Raw genomic sequence first — 15,266 nt, forward strand, 5'->3', positions numbered from 1 at the left:
GAATGTACACATTATATTTTTTTTATATATATATATATATATATATATATATATATATATATATATATATATATATATATATATATATATATATATACATACCTCGCTGCAGAAGGAGGTATGTGGGTTTTTGGAAGTGAATCACGTTTGAAACGCTTTCTGCACTTTCGACTTGTTTTTTTGTTTTGTTTTAGCAATTCTGGCTCCTGGTTCTGCTGCGAGCGCTCGTCGGCGTCGGGGAGGCCAGCTACTCCACCGTCGCTCCCACCATCATCGGAGATCTCTTCTCCGGGGGTCAGCGGAGCGTCATGATATGCATCTTCTACATCTTTATCCCTGTGGGGAGGTCAGAGGCTCCCTCTGTAACCGTTGCTTCTTTCTGTTTGATTTAGTCTAAATAACTGCGCTGCACTCTTGATATTTCTGTTTTAACCCAGAGCGCTGCGGCCGACAGGATGCGCTTTTTTATTATTATTATTTGCACGAGCGCCGCAACCGTTACGTCAGATTTGATCTTTTTTGGGGGTTTTGTCTTTTTTATTTATTCCAGATGAGAAGAACGTGCTGTTTTTTATTGCAAAAAGGCTGAAAGGCATTTAACAAAATCTCCTATTCAATTATATATTCTATCATCAAGAGTTTTATTAGGCTCCAAGAAATGCGTAAAAAGTGTGATGGATAGAAAGTGAGCACAAATCAGACAAAAAAGTACAGAAAAGTGATGGAAGTAGTAACACCAATATGTTCGGATCGAATGCTGCCCTTTTTGGGGAAATATTTATGTGGCAATTAAATTGTCTAATTGGACGTCGGGAGCAAAGTTGTCTGAGACCAAGTAGCTTAGAAACCCTCCCAATATGAAAGTACTCTGTGTTAAGCTCAGTCTCCCTGTAATCTCACAAAAATAATGACAAACTTTCTCCTTTAAGAAACAAAAAATCTGCCAGAGTTTGAGCAGACATCCTTTCTCTCTCGACTTTGACCTCACATGCACACAGACAGTTGGCGACATTTCTCATCTCTCTCCAGAACTGTCACCAGAAGTAGACTTGGCACCAGCAAAGTCGTGCATGAAACAGCAGCGTTGAATGGAAGCAGCTAAAAGTCTCACTTTTCAAATCATAATCCCTTGTTTTGTTCACTGGACTAGTCATCAAAATCATATTCCAGGAACAGAATCTGCCATCAGCCTCTGTAGAATCAAAACATGTTGCTTGGTTGATTTCAAGCTGGTATGAAACTGTTCTTTATAATCTCCTTCATTCGTTTGGCTCTGAGAGTAAATAAAATGGTTCGCTGCTGCAGCTAATTAATGTACGATATATTTGCAGAGGCTGATTTTAAGTAATGTGCATTTTGCTCTTTAATCTTTTTTTTTTTAGGTTCTCTTACGCAAGATGAAATCCATCTTTTAATGTATTTTATCTCAGCTTGTTTGTTTGTTTGTTTGTTTTCTGCCCTTCCTGCTCCGGAGTTGATGGCAGTTCTCCTGTGTTTTCAGCGGTCTCGGATACATCACAGGGGCAGGGAGCGCTAATCTCACGGGGGACTGGCGCTGGGCTCTCCGGGTACCACATTTCTTACAGAAACGTCATGATTTTCGACAGGTAAGTTTAAAAATAACAAGTTTTTATTTTTGTTGTTTGTTTGTTTATCAGATCACGCCCATCATGGGTCTCGTCGGACTCGTCCTGATGGTGTTCCTGTGCCCCAACCCTCCACGAGGGGCAGCAGAAACCCACGGAGACGGAGTGACGGGCCACAGCTCTTACGTGGAGGACGTAAAGTATCTTCTAAAAAAGTACGATTTGAACAAAGACGAAAACAAGAAAAAAAAAACAACCCAAACTGGATTTGTTTCGCGACCTCACAAACGATGACATTACTGTTTCGAAAACAACTCTGTCGCTTTCGGATGTTGCTGATAGCCGAAGCTATTTTTCTTTCTGCGTCACTTATCTGATCCTCGACAGTATTCCGGTGCTCTTCTTTTAAATTCACGCGTTTCATGATATTTCATGTTTCATGTTAAGCTTGCGTGTTCTGACCTCAGTAAAAGCTACGTGTGGTCGTCGCTCGGAGTGACGTCTCTGGCCTTCCTCACCGGAGCCTTGGCTTTCTGGCTGCCCACCTTCCTGGCCAGGGCTCACGTCACCCAGGGCCTCCGACCTTCATGCACCGGGGAGAGCTGCAACTCCACAGACAGGTGCCATCGCTCGCCTCGACCTGCGTTTTGTCTCGCGCTTCAAAATCCCAGAAGGTCGCTAATCATTTTTTTTTTTTGTTGTCGTTTCCTTTTTCACCCCAAAAAGCTACATATTTGGCGCCGTGACGGTGGCCACGGGCATCCTGGGAGGAGCTCTGGGCACCACCATATCCAGGCAGCTCAGGGACAGGTTCTCACACGCGGACCCCCTCATCTGTGCGGTGGGCATGCTCGGATCAGTGCCCTGCCTCTTCATCACCATCTTTGTTGCATCCTCAAGCATTCCAGTCACTTATGTAAGAGGCAAACACGTCTACATTTAGCTATAATGCAAAGTCCTGCTGAATAACAATAAAAGATATTCTCTTAATTTGGGAAATTAAGCATTTTAAAACCCATAAGGAAATTCCAAAACCACAGTTAACTGCTGCCCTGTCATTCGGACAAGATTTATGGAAGGCCAATAGTGACGCAGTCAAATAAACCAATCACTCCTTGTTCATGTATGTCAATTAACGATATAGATTACTTGACATGTAATCTTGTTCTAAGTATTTATTTCTGAGAAATGTTTCGAAATAAATAGTTAGAAAATTTAGATCGGTGTATTCTAAATGTTATGATTATGTTTATTGAATACAGCGAAGAGCAGAATAAGTTAAAGTGACTCTAATTTACGACTACTGTTAGTCCCACAGTAAGTGACCGAGGCGTTCAGCAGCAGCTCAACCGTACCAGATTGATATTAGAAAGGGAAAGGTGAGGGCCAGACGGGTGAGAGCCAGACGAGTGAGAGCCAGACGGGTGAGAGCCAGACGGGTGTGCAGCCGCAGCTCGGTGAGGCCGGATTTGACCGTGAGGGTCAGAAAGATGAGAAGGAACTTCCACAGATACAGGATGAGTAACTATGGAGAGGCAGACAGGGAGTTTCCTCCTGGCTGATGATGTCTATTTACTTGTGTTGAAATAAGTTTCTTTTTATTTTATTTCAATAAAAAGAAACAACATAAAGTGGAAGAGTTATTTCAGCAGATTACAGCATGTAATCTAGCAAACTTACGTTCTTTGTTGCTTCCTCACTCTGTGACTTAAATCTTTGGTTCCAGGTGTTCATCTTCTTCGGTGAGTTGCTGCTCTCTCTGAACTGGGCTGTCCTGGCCGACATACTGCTGGTGAGTCCTGGCGGCGCCGACCCTCAGTAAAACATGACCGCGTTCTGCTGCCTCTCGGCGCCAACAGGGCTGTTGTGTTTGTACGATTCTCTCCAGTATGTCGTCGTACCAACCAGGCGGGCAACGGCCGAGGCTCTGCAGATCACCGTCGGCCATCTTCTCGGCGACGCTGGCAGCCCGTACCTGTTAGGAGTGGTGAGCTGAAATCCCTCTACGGTTTTCAGTCCTTTGGGTTTTTTTGTTTTTTTTGTTTTTTGCTTCCTCTCCGTAACGCTGTTCTCACATGTTTTGCAGATCTCTGACGCCATACGCTCATCCAATCCTTTTACCAGCGACTTCCGTAGCCTGATGTACAGCCTCCTCCTCTGCCCGTTTATGGGGATTCTGGGTGGCGTTTTTTTCCTCATCACTACCATGTATATCACTGAAGACAAGAAAGCCGTCCAGCGACTGGTTGAAGGTAATTTATTTTTGAGAATCTCGGCTCGGGAGCCACAAGTTGCTTTTTTTTTTTTTTTTTTGGGGATCTTCCTCAATGCCTCTTTAAAACTTTAGCTGATAATAATTTTACGTTTTTAAACTGCACATGTAAACAAATGCAGGTTTTAGTAGGGGTTTTTTTTGGGGGGGGGGGGAGTTATTTTCTGGAATAATTGCACTGAACTTTTTCGATTTCGATTTCTTAGATATTTTCAGATTTACTTTTCTTGTAATTAAGTTGGAAACTTTATCAGCGATGCATAGAAGAAAATGTATCCTCCTATTTCCAAAGGTTTTCAAGTTTTAATTGGGTTTAAAATCTAAAACTAGAAATAAAATTGTGGTTCTTCAAAAGAAAAATGTGAATAAATTTCTTATAATAAATAATGATAAAAATGAAAGCTGTCTTTTTTTTTTTTGTTTTTTTTTTGCTTTAACTTAATTTAACATTTGCAACTATAAACTAGTTTTATCTAGTTGGACCGAAGGCAAAAATGTCTCTTTGGACTGTTAAGGGTGCACACACCCCTGATCTAGGCTTTCCTAAATAATGGTCTTCTATTCATGCACACACTGGCTCTCTTACTTATTACCAATAAGCACAAGTTCTCCATAAATGATGCTGGCATACCAAAATAACTCGAAGGCAGAAGCAGAGAACGGCTCGAGCCGGCGACGGTTTCGGTTTTCAGCGCGTTGTGTTGGTCTATGACAAAAAAAACAAAAAAAAAAAAAAACGTAGTGACTTATGAAATTGTGAGAAATGTGACACACCGGATGGATCTACAGACTGTCACGAATCTCCTGCTGCTACGTTTCTACGCCATCTGCTCAGAAAAAGGTCAAATTGAGGAGGAGTCTCAAAATGAGTCAAGTCATTTTCTGAAGAAAAAAATAGGTTCAGGGAACCGTTGCCCAAGACTGGTTGCAACATTGCAAGGAAGTGTTTTCATGGAAGCAAATATTAAAAACTTGACTACAGAAGTTTTGATGCACTCTAACTGCATGTGTGTAATCCAAAACTAAGAATTGCAATTGTCTAAATGTTGTTTTTGTGTTATCTACAGGCCTTCAACCACAGCAAGGCCCGGCGCCGGATTCCTCTATGGAGCTGAGCAACAAGAGCGATGTGTAAAAAAAAAAAAAAAAACGCTGAAGAAATTAGTCCATTAACGAACTTTTCCTTAAACTTTGCCTTCTTTTTATAAGTATTTCCCACGTTGGCAGCAAAGGTTATTCGTGTGTGTGTGTGTGCGCAACTTAGTGCCTGTTCCTGCTGCTGCTCACATGTCATCGTCCCAAAATCGGCTCCCATTTGGAGGCGCTGCCCAGGATACTTGAAAAATAAGTGTAATTATTTTTTTTACGTAAATAATTTTTTTGTGTGTGTGTCTGTGTTTTAAAAACATGAATAAAACTATTCTTTAAGCCATAAAGTGTTTTGGTTGTTTTCTGCTCTTAAGTATATATATTTTGTAATACGTATTGAACACATAAATAGTTCTTTTAGTAAATGCATTTTGGATATTTCTATCATCTCCACGGTGGAGGGGGTGAACATTGTTTCTCAGTTTTTCCTGGTAAGCCGGTAAATTGAATGAAATATTTTGTCCACTAGATGGCGCTGCTGCACTTGAGTAGAAAACGATGCTTCCCGTATTTCCTCGCGTTGGCCCGCTGCGAAACCCGGTGGGTTTACTGAAACCTCTGCTGTAGATTTGGCAGGAAATCCAAAATGTAGATGTACTGTAACGATTAACATGCTTACGTACAAGACAGAGCTTTAGTGAGAAAACATAAGAAGGCCTAAATAATCGGAACAATAGTGAAGAGGGTCATCCACGGAGAAAACCTCTTCAAAACATTCAGAAATACTCCCCCGGAATTAGGAAGCTCATCCGTTAGTCATAGAGGAAGGTTTCAGAAGGAGCGGAACCGATTCTTAAAATAGAGAGACCAGTGAAAACGTGTTGACATATCCAGCTAAATAAAGCAACGTTTGATTCAGTGATGTGTCATATTCCAGATGAGCTGACGCAACAAAAGCATCACTGGAGGTTTTAAGACTTTGTCATCCACAAGGTGATACGAGCGTCAATTCTCCTTCATAGATCTTCAGAGTTCCGCTCCAGTGACCTCTGTCAGATGCATCATTTTTGTGGCTGCTCACGTGTCTTCATGTTGAACTATAACCACAGACTGGGAGTGCAGGGGGGTGAATCAAGGTTGTGTGTTCAGCCCACTTCTGTTCAAACTGGTAGCACCCAACTGTGAGGCCACAAATAGAAAAAAAAACAACAACAGTTCATTAAATTTGTAGTTCATGAGGACACTTAGTGATTCGTGGAGGTAACTGCTGACCTCTAGAGGCCACCCCCTCAGCATCAGTGCTGTGGAGAGAAACGAAATCATCAGATTCCTTGGAATGAGGATTTATGTCTGGTATCTGTTTTCAGACTCCATTTCCATGAACTTATTGAACAGCTGCCACCTTCAGCATCTGCAGGCTGCTGTGCATATTTTCTGCCTCGAGCTGTTACCATTTTAACAACCTGAGGCAGAAATGTGCGCGCAAACTACTGTTAGGACTATGCATGTTACATCATCACACATCTTGTGTTTAAAAAAAAAAAAAAAAAAAAAGGGTATATTTTTACGTTTTTATATCCCAGAGATACGGTCTTTTTTGTTGTTGTTGTTTTTAGTTGAATGATATTTTGGACACCATGAAAATAGTCATAAAACAAGTAGACAGGGTAGATAACACAGACTTCCCATAATATCAAGGGCCAAAACTGCAACAGTGCAACAGATACTTCGTGTATCTTGCGACAGTGTTATACATTCCAACTTTTGTGTCACCCTGTAGTAAATTAAAGAAGCTAAATTTGTTTATATTTAAGTTCTATGTACGAACTGAGAGATGCATCCTGTCTGCAGGACGCCGCTGACGGTTAACTCCACAGATAGAAAGGCGAAAACTGAAGATGAATATAAGAAATACGCAACATAAACGACAAAGGCGAAGAGAACACAACCTTTAAGGATTATTTAGCCCACGAGGTTTGTTTAGTTTACGCTTATTTTCTGTGATTAATTGTTAACCGTTAGATAGAAAGTATAATAATTTGTTCTGATGTGGTATTTTGTTGGTAGTTCCCACAGGTTGGCATATCTAATCATTTAAATAAAACTGTCTGCATTACATAAATTTAAAAAAATTTATTTAAATGCACATGAAAACTAAACAATTAATTCAAATTGGAATTAATAAGATTTGGAAATTGTACATGATTATTTAGTGAGTCATTTAATTGTTCCATATTTTCTGTGCTACAGCTAGTCATGAAATAATGTAGCATATGACATCTGATTGGTTAGTAAGTAACATCTATAATAAAACAAAATATATGTTTTTGACATATTTGTTAAAGCTATTTTGATAGTATCATATGAGACAGATAATCTGTGAAAAGATGAAACTCCTCCACCTCCGTCTGTAGCAAACTGCGTAGATGTTCATACACAAACATGATTGACAGCACTAAGACCCTCCTCCTGGCCGTGATTATTTCTGTAGACAGCAGTGGGAGCTTGATTTTTTCTTTTTTTTTTCCACAGATTGTCTGTCATGATTAAAGTGACAGTTTTAATAAACGTATAAAAGCTCTGTGACGTTAATCTACTTTTTTGAAAATGTTTAAACAATTATGCATGAAGCTATTTAATGTACAGTTTTATTTAGATGATCAGTTTATCTACTGAACTTATTTATTGAACTGTGGCATTTTAAGCCCTCGATAGTCCTGAACTACAAATTGGTCCCAAAGTTAAAACCAACCAACCAACTTCCAGATCCTGACAGTAATTCTGAGCTGGCGTCCGTCATCGGAGGCCCGGCTGCTCTTGGTAAACTCTCCCACGGATCGAGGAATACGGGAGCACATTTCCATACGCTGGTGTGACAGCTGCCTGTCAATCAGCTTCTGCTGCAGAATCTCTCGCTCCAACAGCTGCATGTCATGCATTGTGTGTGTGTATGTGTGTGTGTGTGTGTGGGAGCGAAATAACCTGGAAGGTCAAAGGTCATTGTCCCTATCGCTCTCAGCTAGTAATTTCAATGAGTGACGGGGTAGCATGTGTTGATTTTGCTTTGTGTGCTCATGGGGGGCGGGGGGGAGGGAACTCATGCTGACTAATTTACGATCTTTCCATCCAAACACTCCCGACTAAAGCAGTTCACTAAACCTGATTTTATTTATTTATTTTGCTATTGTGGAGCTCCAAAGTATTTCCTTTTGTTTTCCAGCTTGTGATTTTCCAAGAAGCCATGTGTTTGCTCTTTACACCCAGGGAAATAACTGGGCACCAAGTCCTGAAAACAACAAGCAGGAACGCACGCACCCTAAAAGGTATGTGGAAAATATTATGGAGATCGACCTGTATCTTAAAACACAATGGCTATTGTGATCCGTGTGTCAGAGCTTTCTTTATCTGCATACCTCCCCTTTTCCGTCACGCTGGGCACCAGCTCTGACAGGAAACTGTCACAATGGCTAATAAATTGCACAAGCGATGGAGCCGGGAGCGAGGAGAGAGAGAGAGAGAGAGAGAGAGAGAGAGAGAGAGAGAGAGAGAGAGCCCGATCCTGACCCTGTCGGTGTTTGCTCAGGGACCGGGGGTGCGCAATCACTTGACGGAGCAGCATGGGAGTCGTCCTCAATCAGAAAGCGTTGATGATATCGTCAGTGGCCAGAAGTGAACAATGCGCCAACTTCGCTGTCGGGGAAGAGACAACGTATCGGCGTCGTGTTTGCGCTTGCCCTCACCCTTCCACAGAACGGCGATAAGGGGAGTCAGACCACATTTGTGGATGTGAAGTTGCTCTCCGTCCTTATCGCAGGCGAACGGCTGCAGGGTCCTGACGTCACGTGGAAGACGGGCCCTCTCGACCCCTCCTCCGCGCTGTCGTCTTTTTGGACAATTACATCATCTGACATTTCTAGCGTCTCATAAGGACGATGATGCTCCTGCAGCTGTGTATTACTGTAAGTCACGAGCAAAAACAAAAAAAAAAAATAGCCAGGGGGTTCCATCATATTGAAGTAATCCAGCAGGTGACAACTGCAGAAAGCCCGCGGTTTGGGTGTAGCTGACGGATGACTAGAAGAAATGTGTGACTGGAGAGTTGAGTGCATTCTCAAACTTGACAACATTTAGAAATTGTTAGTTTGTACTTATTTAGAAATAGTTCAAGTTCAAGGTCGGTCAGATCGAAGGAAAAGCATCGATGTTTAAGTAAGCCACAGACTCTTAGCCGTATTCACGGCCTGCACTTTAACTAGGACTCTCTAGCATATGAATACACCTTTAAGCAAACCGTTTCACTGACGCTTTTGCTGCTCGTTTAGAGTCGTCGTCCTGTTAGTGGATCAAAACGCTTGCGGACGGGACCGCAGCACGACGCCTCGGCTGCGGTTTTTCCACTGGGCCGGTGCTGTGTGTGATGTTCTGTGTTGGCTTCCCGACACCCACACAAAACCTCTGAGGCCGTCACGGAACAGCCGCGTCGTTGCTGAGATTGTGTTACGCACAGGTGGGCCGCTTACGGACGATGACTCCTGAAGGCAATCTGGATGTATGATTTCCCGTTCACTCCGCAATTAGGCACTGCTTTATTTTCATTTATCGAGAGTTGGGGTTGTAATGTGACAAAAAAAAAATGACAAAGGCTCAAAAGATGTGAAACCTTTTGCAAAGCCCACGACGTGAGCTTGTGTGTTCAGCGTTCCCGTCGCAAAGGTCTGCATGGGCTCGCTTTACGTCACGCAACGACCCAACAGAGACCGATGACCCAGGGCTGAGGCACCCAGTCTGGATGACAATGTCCGATAAATAATTAAAGAAACAGACAGAAAACGGCCCTGACCATTATAAATTCAGATATTCAGTTTCTGCACCATCCCCTCAGACTCGGAGACATCTCCTCGGATCTGTTCCAAACCTCGGTGGCCAAACGCCAAGGCCGTTGTTGTGCAGTTGTTCCCAAAACCTACCGGGCGACGCCACAGACGGTCACCGGGTCACGACGGGCGCAGAAAGGTCAGAATAGTTGGTCCTTCACGTCAAGACCGGGCGAAGCCTAGACGACTCCGGCTCCAAAAACAAATGTTTGGGAGGAGGAGGGGACAGACACAGATCCGGTAAAAAGACCCCACATCGAGGAGCGTGAAATGCTCTCACTGCGTCTCCTGCATGTGTGAAGATAACAGCTGAGTCATGAGACGAGCTGGAGGCTTATAGATAGTAAGCAGAACATTCACTTTACTTTTTATTCTCCCCTTTTCTGGAATGTAAGCATATTCAGTTAAAACCAGATTAAACACACACAACGCCTTCCCCTCCGTCGGCCGTTAAATCAAATTAAACCTTTCCTGTGTTAAGAACAGTTCTTAAAAATGACTCCATTTACTAAAACTGCAGAATAATCAGAGATATTGTTCTATTACTTTCCTCAAATTCAGGAGTTTACTTACACTCTGTGCGTAAGTGAATATTTTGACCGTATCATCACTTTTAGGCACATTTTCTGACTCCACGCTGGATAAACTTGAATTCTTAATTAGCACAGCAGGTATTTAATGGGGGGGATATCGTAAAATTAGTGGTTTTAGGACAACAAAGTCAATGTTTTGATTTAGTGAAAACATTTGACCTGAAAAGTGTTTGCAAGCAAGGCTATCTACTGACCTGGTGACAAAGCCGTGGAAGAAAACGTCAATCCACATCATACAGTTTAAAAGGCAATGCTGCCAAATACTTAGGAAGTGACTGTAAACTTAAGGATTTCAAAAAATAATAATAAAAAAAGAATTTGGGGGGGGGGGGGGCAAAGGGTTGTTTTTTTTTTTTGCAATTTAATAAATAGAAATAACGTTGCTAAGCCCGACTAACAAAGACATTTTGGTTAAAACGTGAAAACGGGACTGATTTATCACACAGGATTTTCTTTACATCTCCCATCAGCCTGCAGCGTCATCAGGTGCTTCTCAGCTGAGCCAAAAGAAACTCAAAATCAACCCGAAACACAGAGAAAAACCAAAAGTGCTTTATGAATATAACGGTGTCATCCATGGTGGGCTCCATGTGACAGAGGAGTGACCACAGCCACGACCTGAGGAAACGCAGTGTGATCTAAAGCTCCCACGTTCTTACACTGCGAAAACACGACGTCACATCGAGTGGTTTTGGTCAAGTTTCTAGTGCTGATATCTTATAAGAAAAAAAAAAAAAACTTATAAGAAACTTTTCAGCAAAACATAGGAGCTTATTGAGAGCCAATAATTACAAAATATTGATGAAAAAGTCCCTGTTTCATTGGCAGGTTATTTCACTTAAAACAATGGGGAAAATATCTTGTTATAAATGAAAGAGTCTGCCAATGGAGCCAGTATTTTTCATCAATATTAAGGAATTATTGACTTAAAACAAGCTTGTATCTTCCTGAAACGTTGTTTTAAGTTAGTTTTGTCTTATTTCAAGTGTTGGGATCCTATGATTTTTGTTTGGGTTTTGGTTTTTGTTTATTTCCATGTTCATTAGTTCCTCTTCTTTATTTAGATCAGCTGTGTTTTTGTTTTACTTTGGCTTACTTGGTTATTCTAGTTTCAGTATTTTGTGTTTCTTATTTTTGGTCAGATCAGTCTTTTCCCTGTTTTTCTTTAATTCTGTCCTTTCTCTGTTATTCTAGCTCATTATGTCTCTTTGGTCCAGTTACTCGTTACGTTAGATCTATTCCCCAGTCCCCAGTGTTTTCTCCTTCGCCCCCTGTCATTTTCCTCTTTCTCTCCTCAGCCTGCTGTCTGCTCTCTCCACTCACACCTGCAACCTGTTTGCCATTAGCCACGGTTCTTTATTTCCGCAGTACTTAAGCCCCTTTCCTTCAGTCACTCCTTGCTGGTTCCTCTAGTTACTCCCCGTTCAGCTCTGTTGCTCCTCCTTGTCTACATTTCCTTGGATTTATTATTTGTTTTCTGCCCTGGGCTCCTGTGGATTTTGTAAGCTGTTTTGGTCCCTTATTTTTTCATTAAACATCACCTCCACATCTTCGTTGTTCTGCATTTGGATCCACCATCAACTTACAAACAAATCATGACACCAAGATATTTGCACTAGAGACTAGACCAGATTACTCGCCATGATTTTGTGTTTTTCCAGTGCGTATACCACAGACCTAAAGCGATGGGGTGGTAAAAAGCCCAACTGATGGTGATTTTACCTTCATCGAGGGTGGAGACGGAGTCCTCGGATCTCTCCTTGTGTAAATCAAATGTGCACAGCGTTCCAAGAGAATGCTGCTTCTTGGTACAGGAAGGAAAAATGTTTATGCTCATAAACACGACTGACAGAGACAATAGGAGGGCCACATATTTCGATCTTTTGATTGTGTTATTTCCTCAGTCCACTTGTGTTTTTATTTATTCCAGACTTATGATTAAAAATATAAATCAGAAAATAGTTTATGAAGAACTAAGCACTCTTCTAGTGTTTTTCATGTGTTAAACTAAAGCAAAGTCTGTATATTTGCTTCGTTTAACCATTAGCTGTTCCCTAAAAAGAAGAAAAAAAGGAAAAAAAAAAAAAAGGTCTGGAGGTTTCTGTGGGCTGGAAGTTGTGCAGACCGGAGGAACAGCTGATAGACACGCAGCTGACAGACACACGTGGCAGTGGGACATTTAAACTTTACTGGCAAAAGAAGGCGGACTTTTATCACGCTTTTCAGGCACTGCACCCGGCCAGCGATTAGCAGGTTATCTCCCATCCTGCACTGCAGGCCCGGGCCCTGCGCAGAGACAGGAAGGAAGGCCGGCACTGCGACTCGGTGCCTCTGAGCCACAGAGAAGAATACAGAGTCCTGGGCCCACCGAAGCCATTCTGCACCATGGAAAAGCAAACAGGATCCCACCGACATGAGCAGCATATCAAGCACAAGCCAAAGAAAGTGTTGTGTTGGGGGTCGGAGGGTGGGGGGGTAACAGGGGGGTTTCCACAGAGGGAGACACGACCACGGCTCCCTCCTATAAGCCACCAGCCACTGCAACCCTGTCTACTCTCTTTCTGCGTTCTCTCGTTTTCTTGGCTACATCTGCAGGATCGTTGTCTGGATTGCCCCGGTCGGGTTCAGGATCCACTTTTTGTGGTCCAATTCAGAGATCCAAAGGAAAGAGATTTCACAACGTCTTTGGGACGTAAGTGCATGATTGGTGAAACAGAGGAATTGTACAGATTCCGTCGAAAGAGGTTTCCCAGTATAATCTAAATCAAACAATGCAGCAGACTCACTCGGCGCATGCTAATGCGTTCCAAACTCAACCCTGATATCCTCTGAATGCCAAGCTCCTGCAGCCAAGCAGAGGCACCCAGCCGTCCAGCTTTCTGATGCCAGCGTTTCGCCTCTCTCTCCTTTTCCTTGCATCTTTCTCTTTATCATGTTTCCATGTGCTTCTGACTGGGTTAGCTCATTGAGCAAGGCTCATTTTTGGGGGCAAGTTTTGGCGAATGGCAAAAAATGTCCTTGGGATGGCTGTCACACGGCCTAACACACCAAAACACAATCGAACAAGACGGCTATAAAGCTACAACGTTTTGTGTTCGTTCTGTCTTCCAGTTCAGCGTCATGACTCGGGGTTTATGAATTTGCTTTTTTTGGGAAGCTATTTGGTGCTGGGAATACTTCAAGAAATCCTTGGCCCCTCGCTAATGCAACGCAGGAACCCAAAGACATTGTTCTGTGAGACGAGAATTACAATCCATCCATTGTCCACTTGTCGTTCTACTGGAAGGCTCAGCCCACTTGCACAATCACACGATAAATTAACCAATATAACTATTTTTATTTTAATTATGTATGGCAGTTTGAGAGTTTAACTTCAAAAAAAATTTCTTAGTAACCAATTTAACCAAAGATTCAGTCAGCCGGTGTTCTTATTCACTGTGTGTGATGACAAAAATACATGTTTATAGCTGTTGCATTGTGATTAAATGTAAATGTATTGAAGTTAAGAACTGTCGTGAGGCTTGTGGTTCAGAAAGTTTCTATGTCGGATCGGGATTTTAAGCTTCTTAACCCTGCAGACAATGGCATAAATCTTTTCCCAAAGAAAGATTTATGCCACCGTGCTAGATTTAGAAATGTGTCTTTAAGAGTTTCCGTTTTTTTATTTTTTAAAGTTTTAAAGTATTTCAAGTTTGACATGCATTCTAAGGAAAAAAGATTCTGGATCTAGAAATTATAAATGTATTATAGTATGCTGGATATTGTGCAAAAGTTACATGCTTCCATTTGATTATTATTATTATTTTTTTTTAAAGTGAGACAATTTAGATCAAAACAAAACAGAACAATGAAAATGTAACTAAGCTTAGCAGAGAAAAGTAAATGTATTAATTTGTTGAAAATAGCAGCGTCATCAGCTTCAGACGTGCGTGAAAATTATGTCGTCATTATTTCCAATCCAAAGCATCTGGTGGTCGGTGGCCGCCTCTCCAATGGACTTTTGGAACCTGTTCCGTTCGGGAAAAATTAATGCATCTGATACAACTGTCCAAGGCATGGCGTCCATTAACCTGCCCTGCCTCAGCAGCACAACAGGCTCCAACGGCGATGGCGAGATGCGTCGCAACTCTCCTGATGTGCGTTTCCCTTAGCAACGCTTCTCAAATCCTCTCCACCAATTCTAACCAGCTTCTTCTGCTGTGGACTCGTGTTTTATGTCGCTTTATTATTATTATTATTATTATTATTATTATTATTATTATTATTATTATTATTATTTGGAGCTGGATAATTGAGGTCTGAAACTGGCTGTCAACAATTTATTCATTTCGCAAACAGTGACCTATGTAGTTCACGGAAGAGCCAAAAGCCCGCCATCTGGTGCCGCACAACTGCGCGAGTACGTCCCATCATTTGACGCAAGTCGGCCAGCCTGGCTGTGTATCATTCTGGCGCAAACAGCATGATCCCAGTCTGATCCCGAAAGTACGGAGCCCTCCAGGGGACATGGGGGTTTTTTTTTTTTTTTTTTTTTTTTACGTCTCATGTCCTATGCTTTTATTGTGAAGTGCTTCCTTTTATTTTGAAGGAGGTTTGTGCCGCTTCTTTTCTTCTTCTTGACGTTTGTCGGTTGATCTGATTTCCGTTCGCTGTTTCGAGGCGGCGCGGCAGTCGTTGCTGATGTGAGTAGTGACGTTAGTTGTGTTACATGAATAGGAGGATGTGAGGTATCACTTCTGACACTAGCGCTGCTTAGCTACTGGTGTATTTCTATAGTTTTCCATCGTCTGTTTTACTCTTACTGGTTGTGATGTAGTATTGAAACCATCTTTATATTTAACTGTTAGTCTTG

At 42.0% G+C, this 15,266-nt stretch overlaps 2 protein-coding genes across 6 annotated transcripts in view; both read left to right on the plus strand.

Annotated features, from left to right (window-relative positions):
• Positions 1-5,005, plus strand: part of spns3 (SPNS lysolipid transporter 3, sphingosine-1-phosphate (putative)) — a 16,337-nt gene extending 11,332 nt beyond the window's left edge. For both annotated transcript variants that reach the window (XM_015035267.1, XM_015035258.1), the window contains exons 5-13: positions 195-346; positions 1,502-1,568; positions 1,659-1,801; positions 2,054-2,206; positions 2,313-2,502; positions 3,313-3,378; positions 3,475-3,573; positions 3,673-3,838; positions 4,926-5,005. In XM_015035267.1, coding sequence (XP_014890753.1) covers positions 195-346; positions 1,502-1,568; positions 1,659-1,801; positions 2,054-2,206; positions 2,313-2,502; positions 3,313-3,378; positions 3,475-3,573; positions 3,673-3,838; positions 4,926-4,993 — 1,104 coding nt within the window. In that variant the 3' untranslated portion in view covers positions 4,994-5,005. The remainder of the gene's footprint in view (positions 1-194; positions 347-1,501; positions 1,569-1,658; positions 1,802-2,053; positions 2,207-2,312; positions 2,503-3,312; positions 3,379-3,474; positions 3,574-3,672; positions 3,839-4,925) is intronic.
• A 10,044-nt stretch (positions 5,006-15,049) lies between these two features.
• spns2 (SPNS lysolipid transporter 2, sphingosine-1-phosphate) overlaps positions 15,050-15,266 on the plus strand; it is a 93,555-nt gene continuing 93,338 nt past the window's right edge. For 3 of the 4 annotated variants that reach the window (XM_015035346.1, XM_015035343.1, XM_015035351.1), the window contains exon 1: positions 15,051-15,096. The gene's annotated coding sequence lies outside the window, so the exon portion shown is untranslated. Of the gene's footprint in view, positions 15,097-15,266 lie in introns of all 4 variants that reach the window. The other variant, XM_015035359.1, reaches the window with a different exon arrangement.

This window comes from Poecilia latipinna, unplaced genomic scaffold (genome assembly GCF_001443285.1).
Source record: "Poecilia latipinna isolate Pla-1442-1.1 unplaced genomic scaffold, P_latipinna-1.0 Scaffold20, whole genome shotgun sequence".
NCBI classification, from domain to species: Eukaryota; Metazoa; Chordata; class Actinopteri; order Cyprinodontiformes; family Poeciliidae; genus Poecilia; species Poecilia latipinna.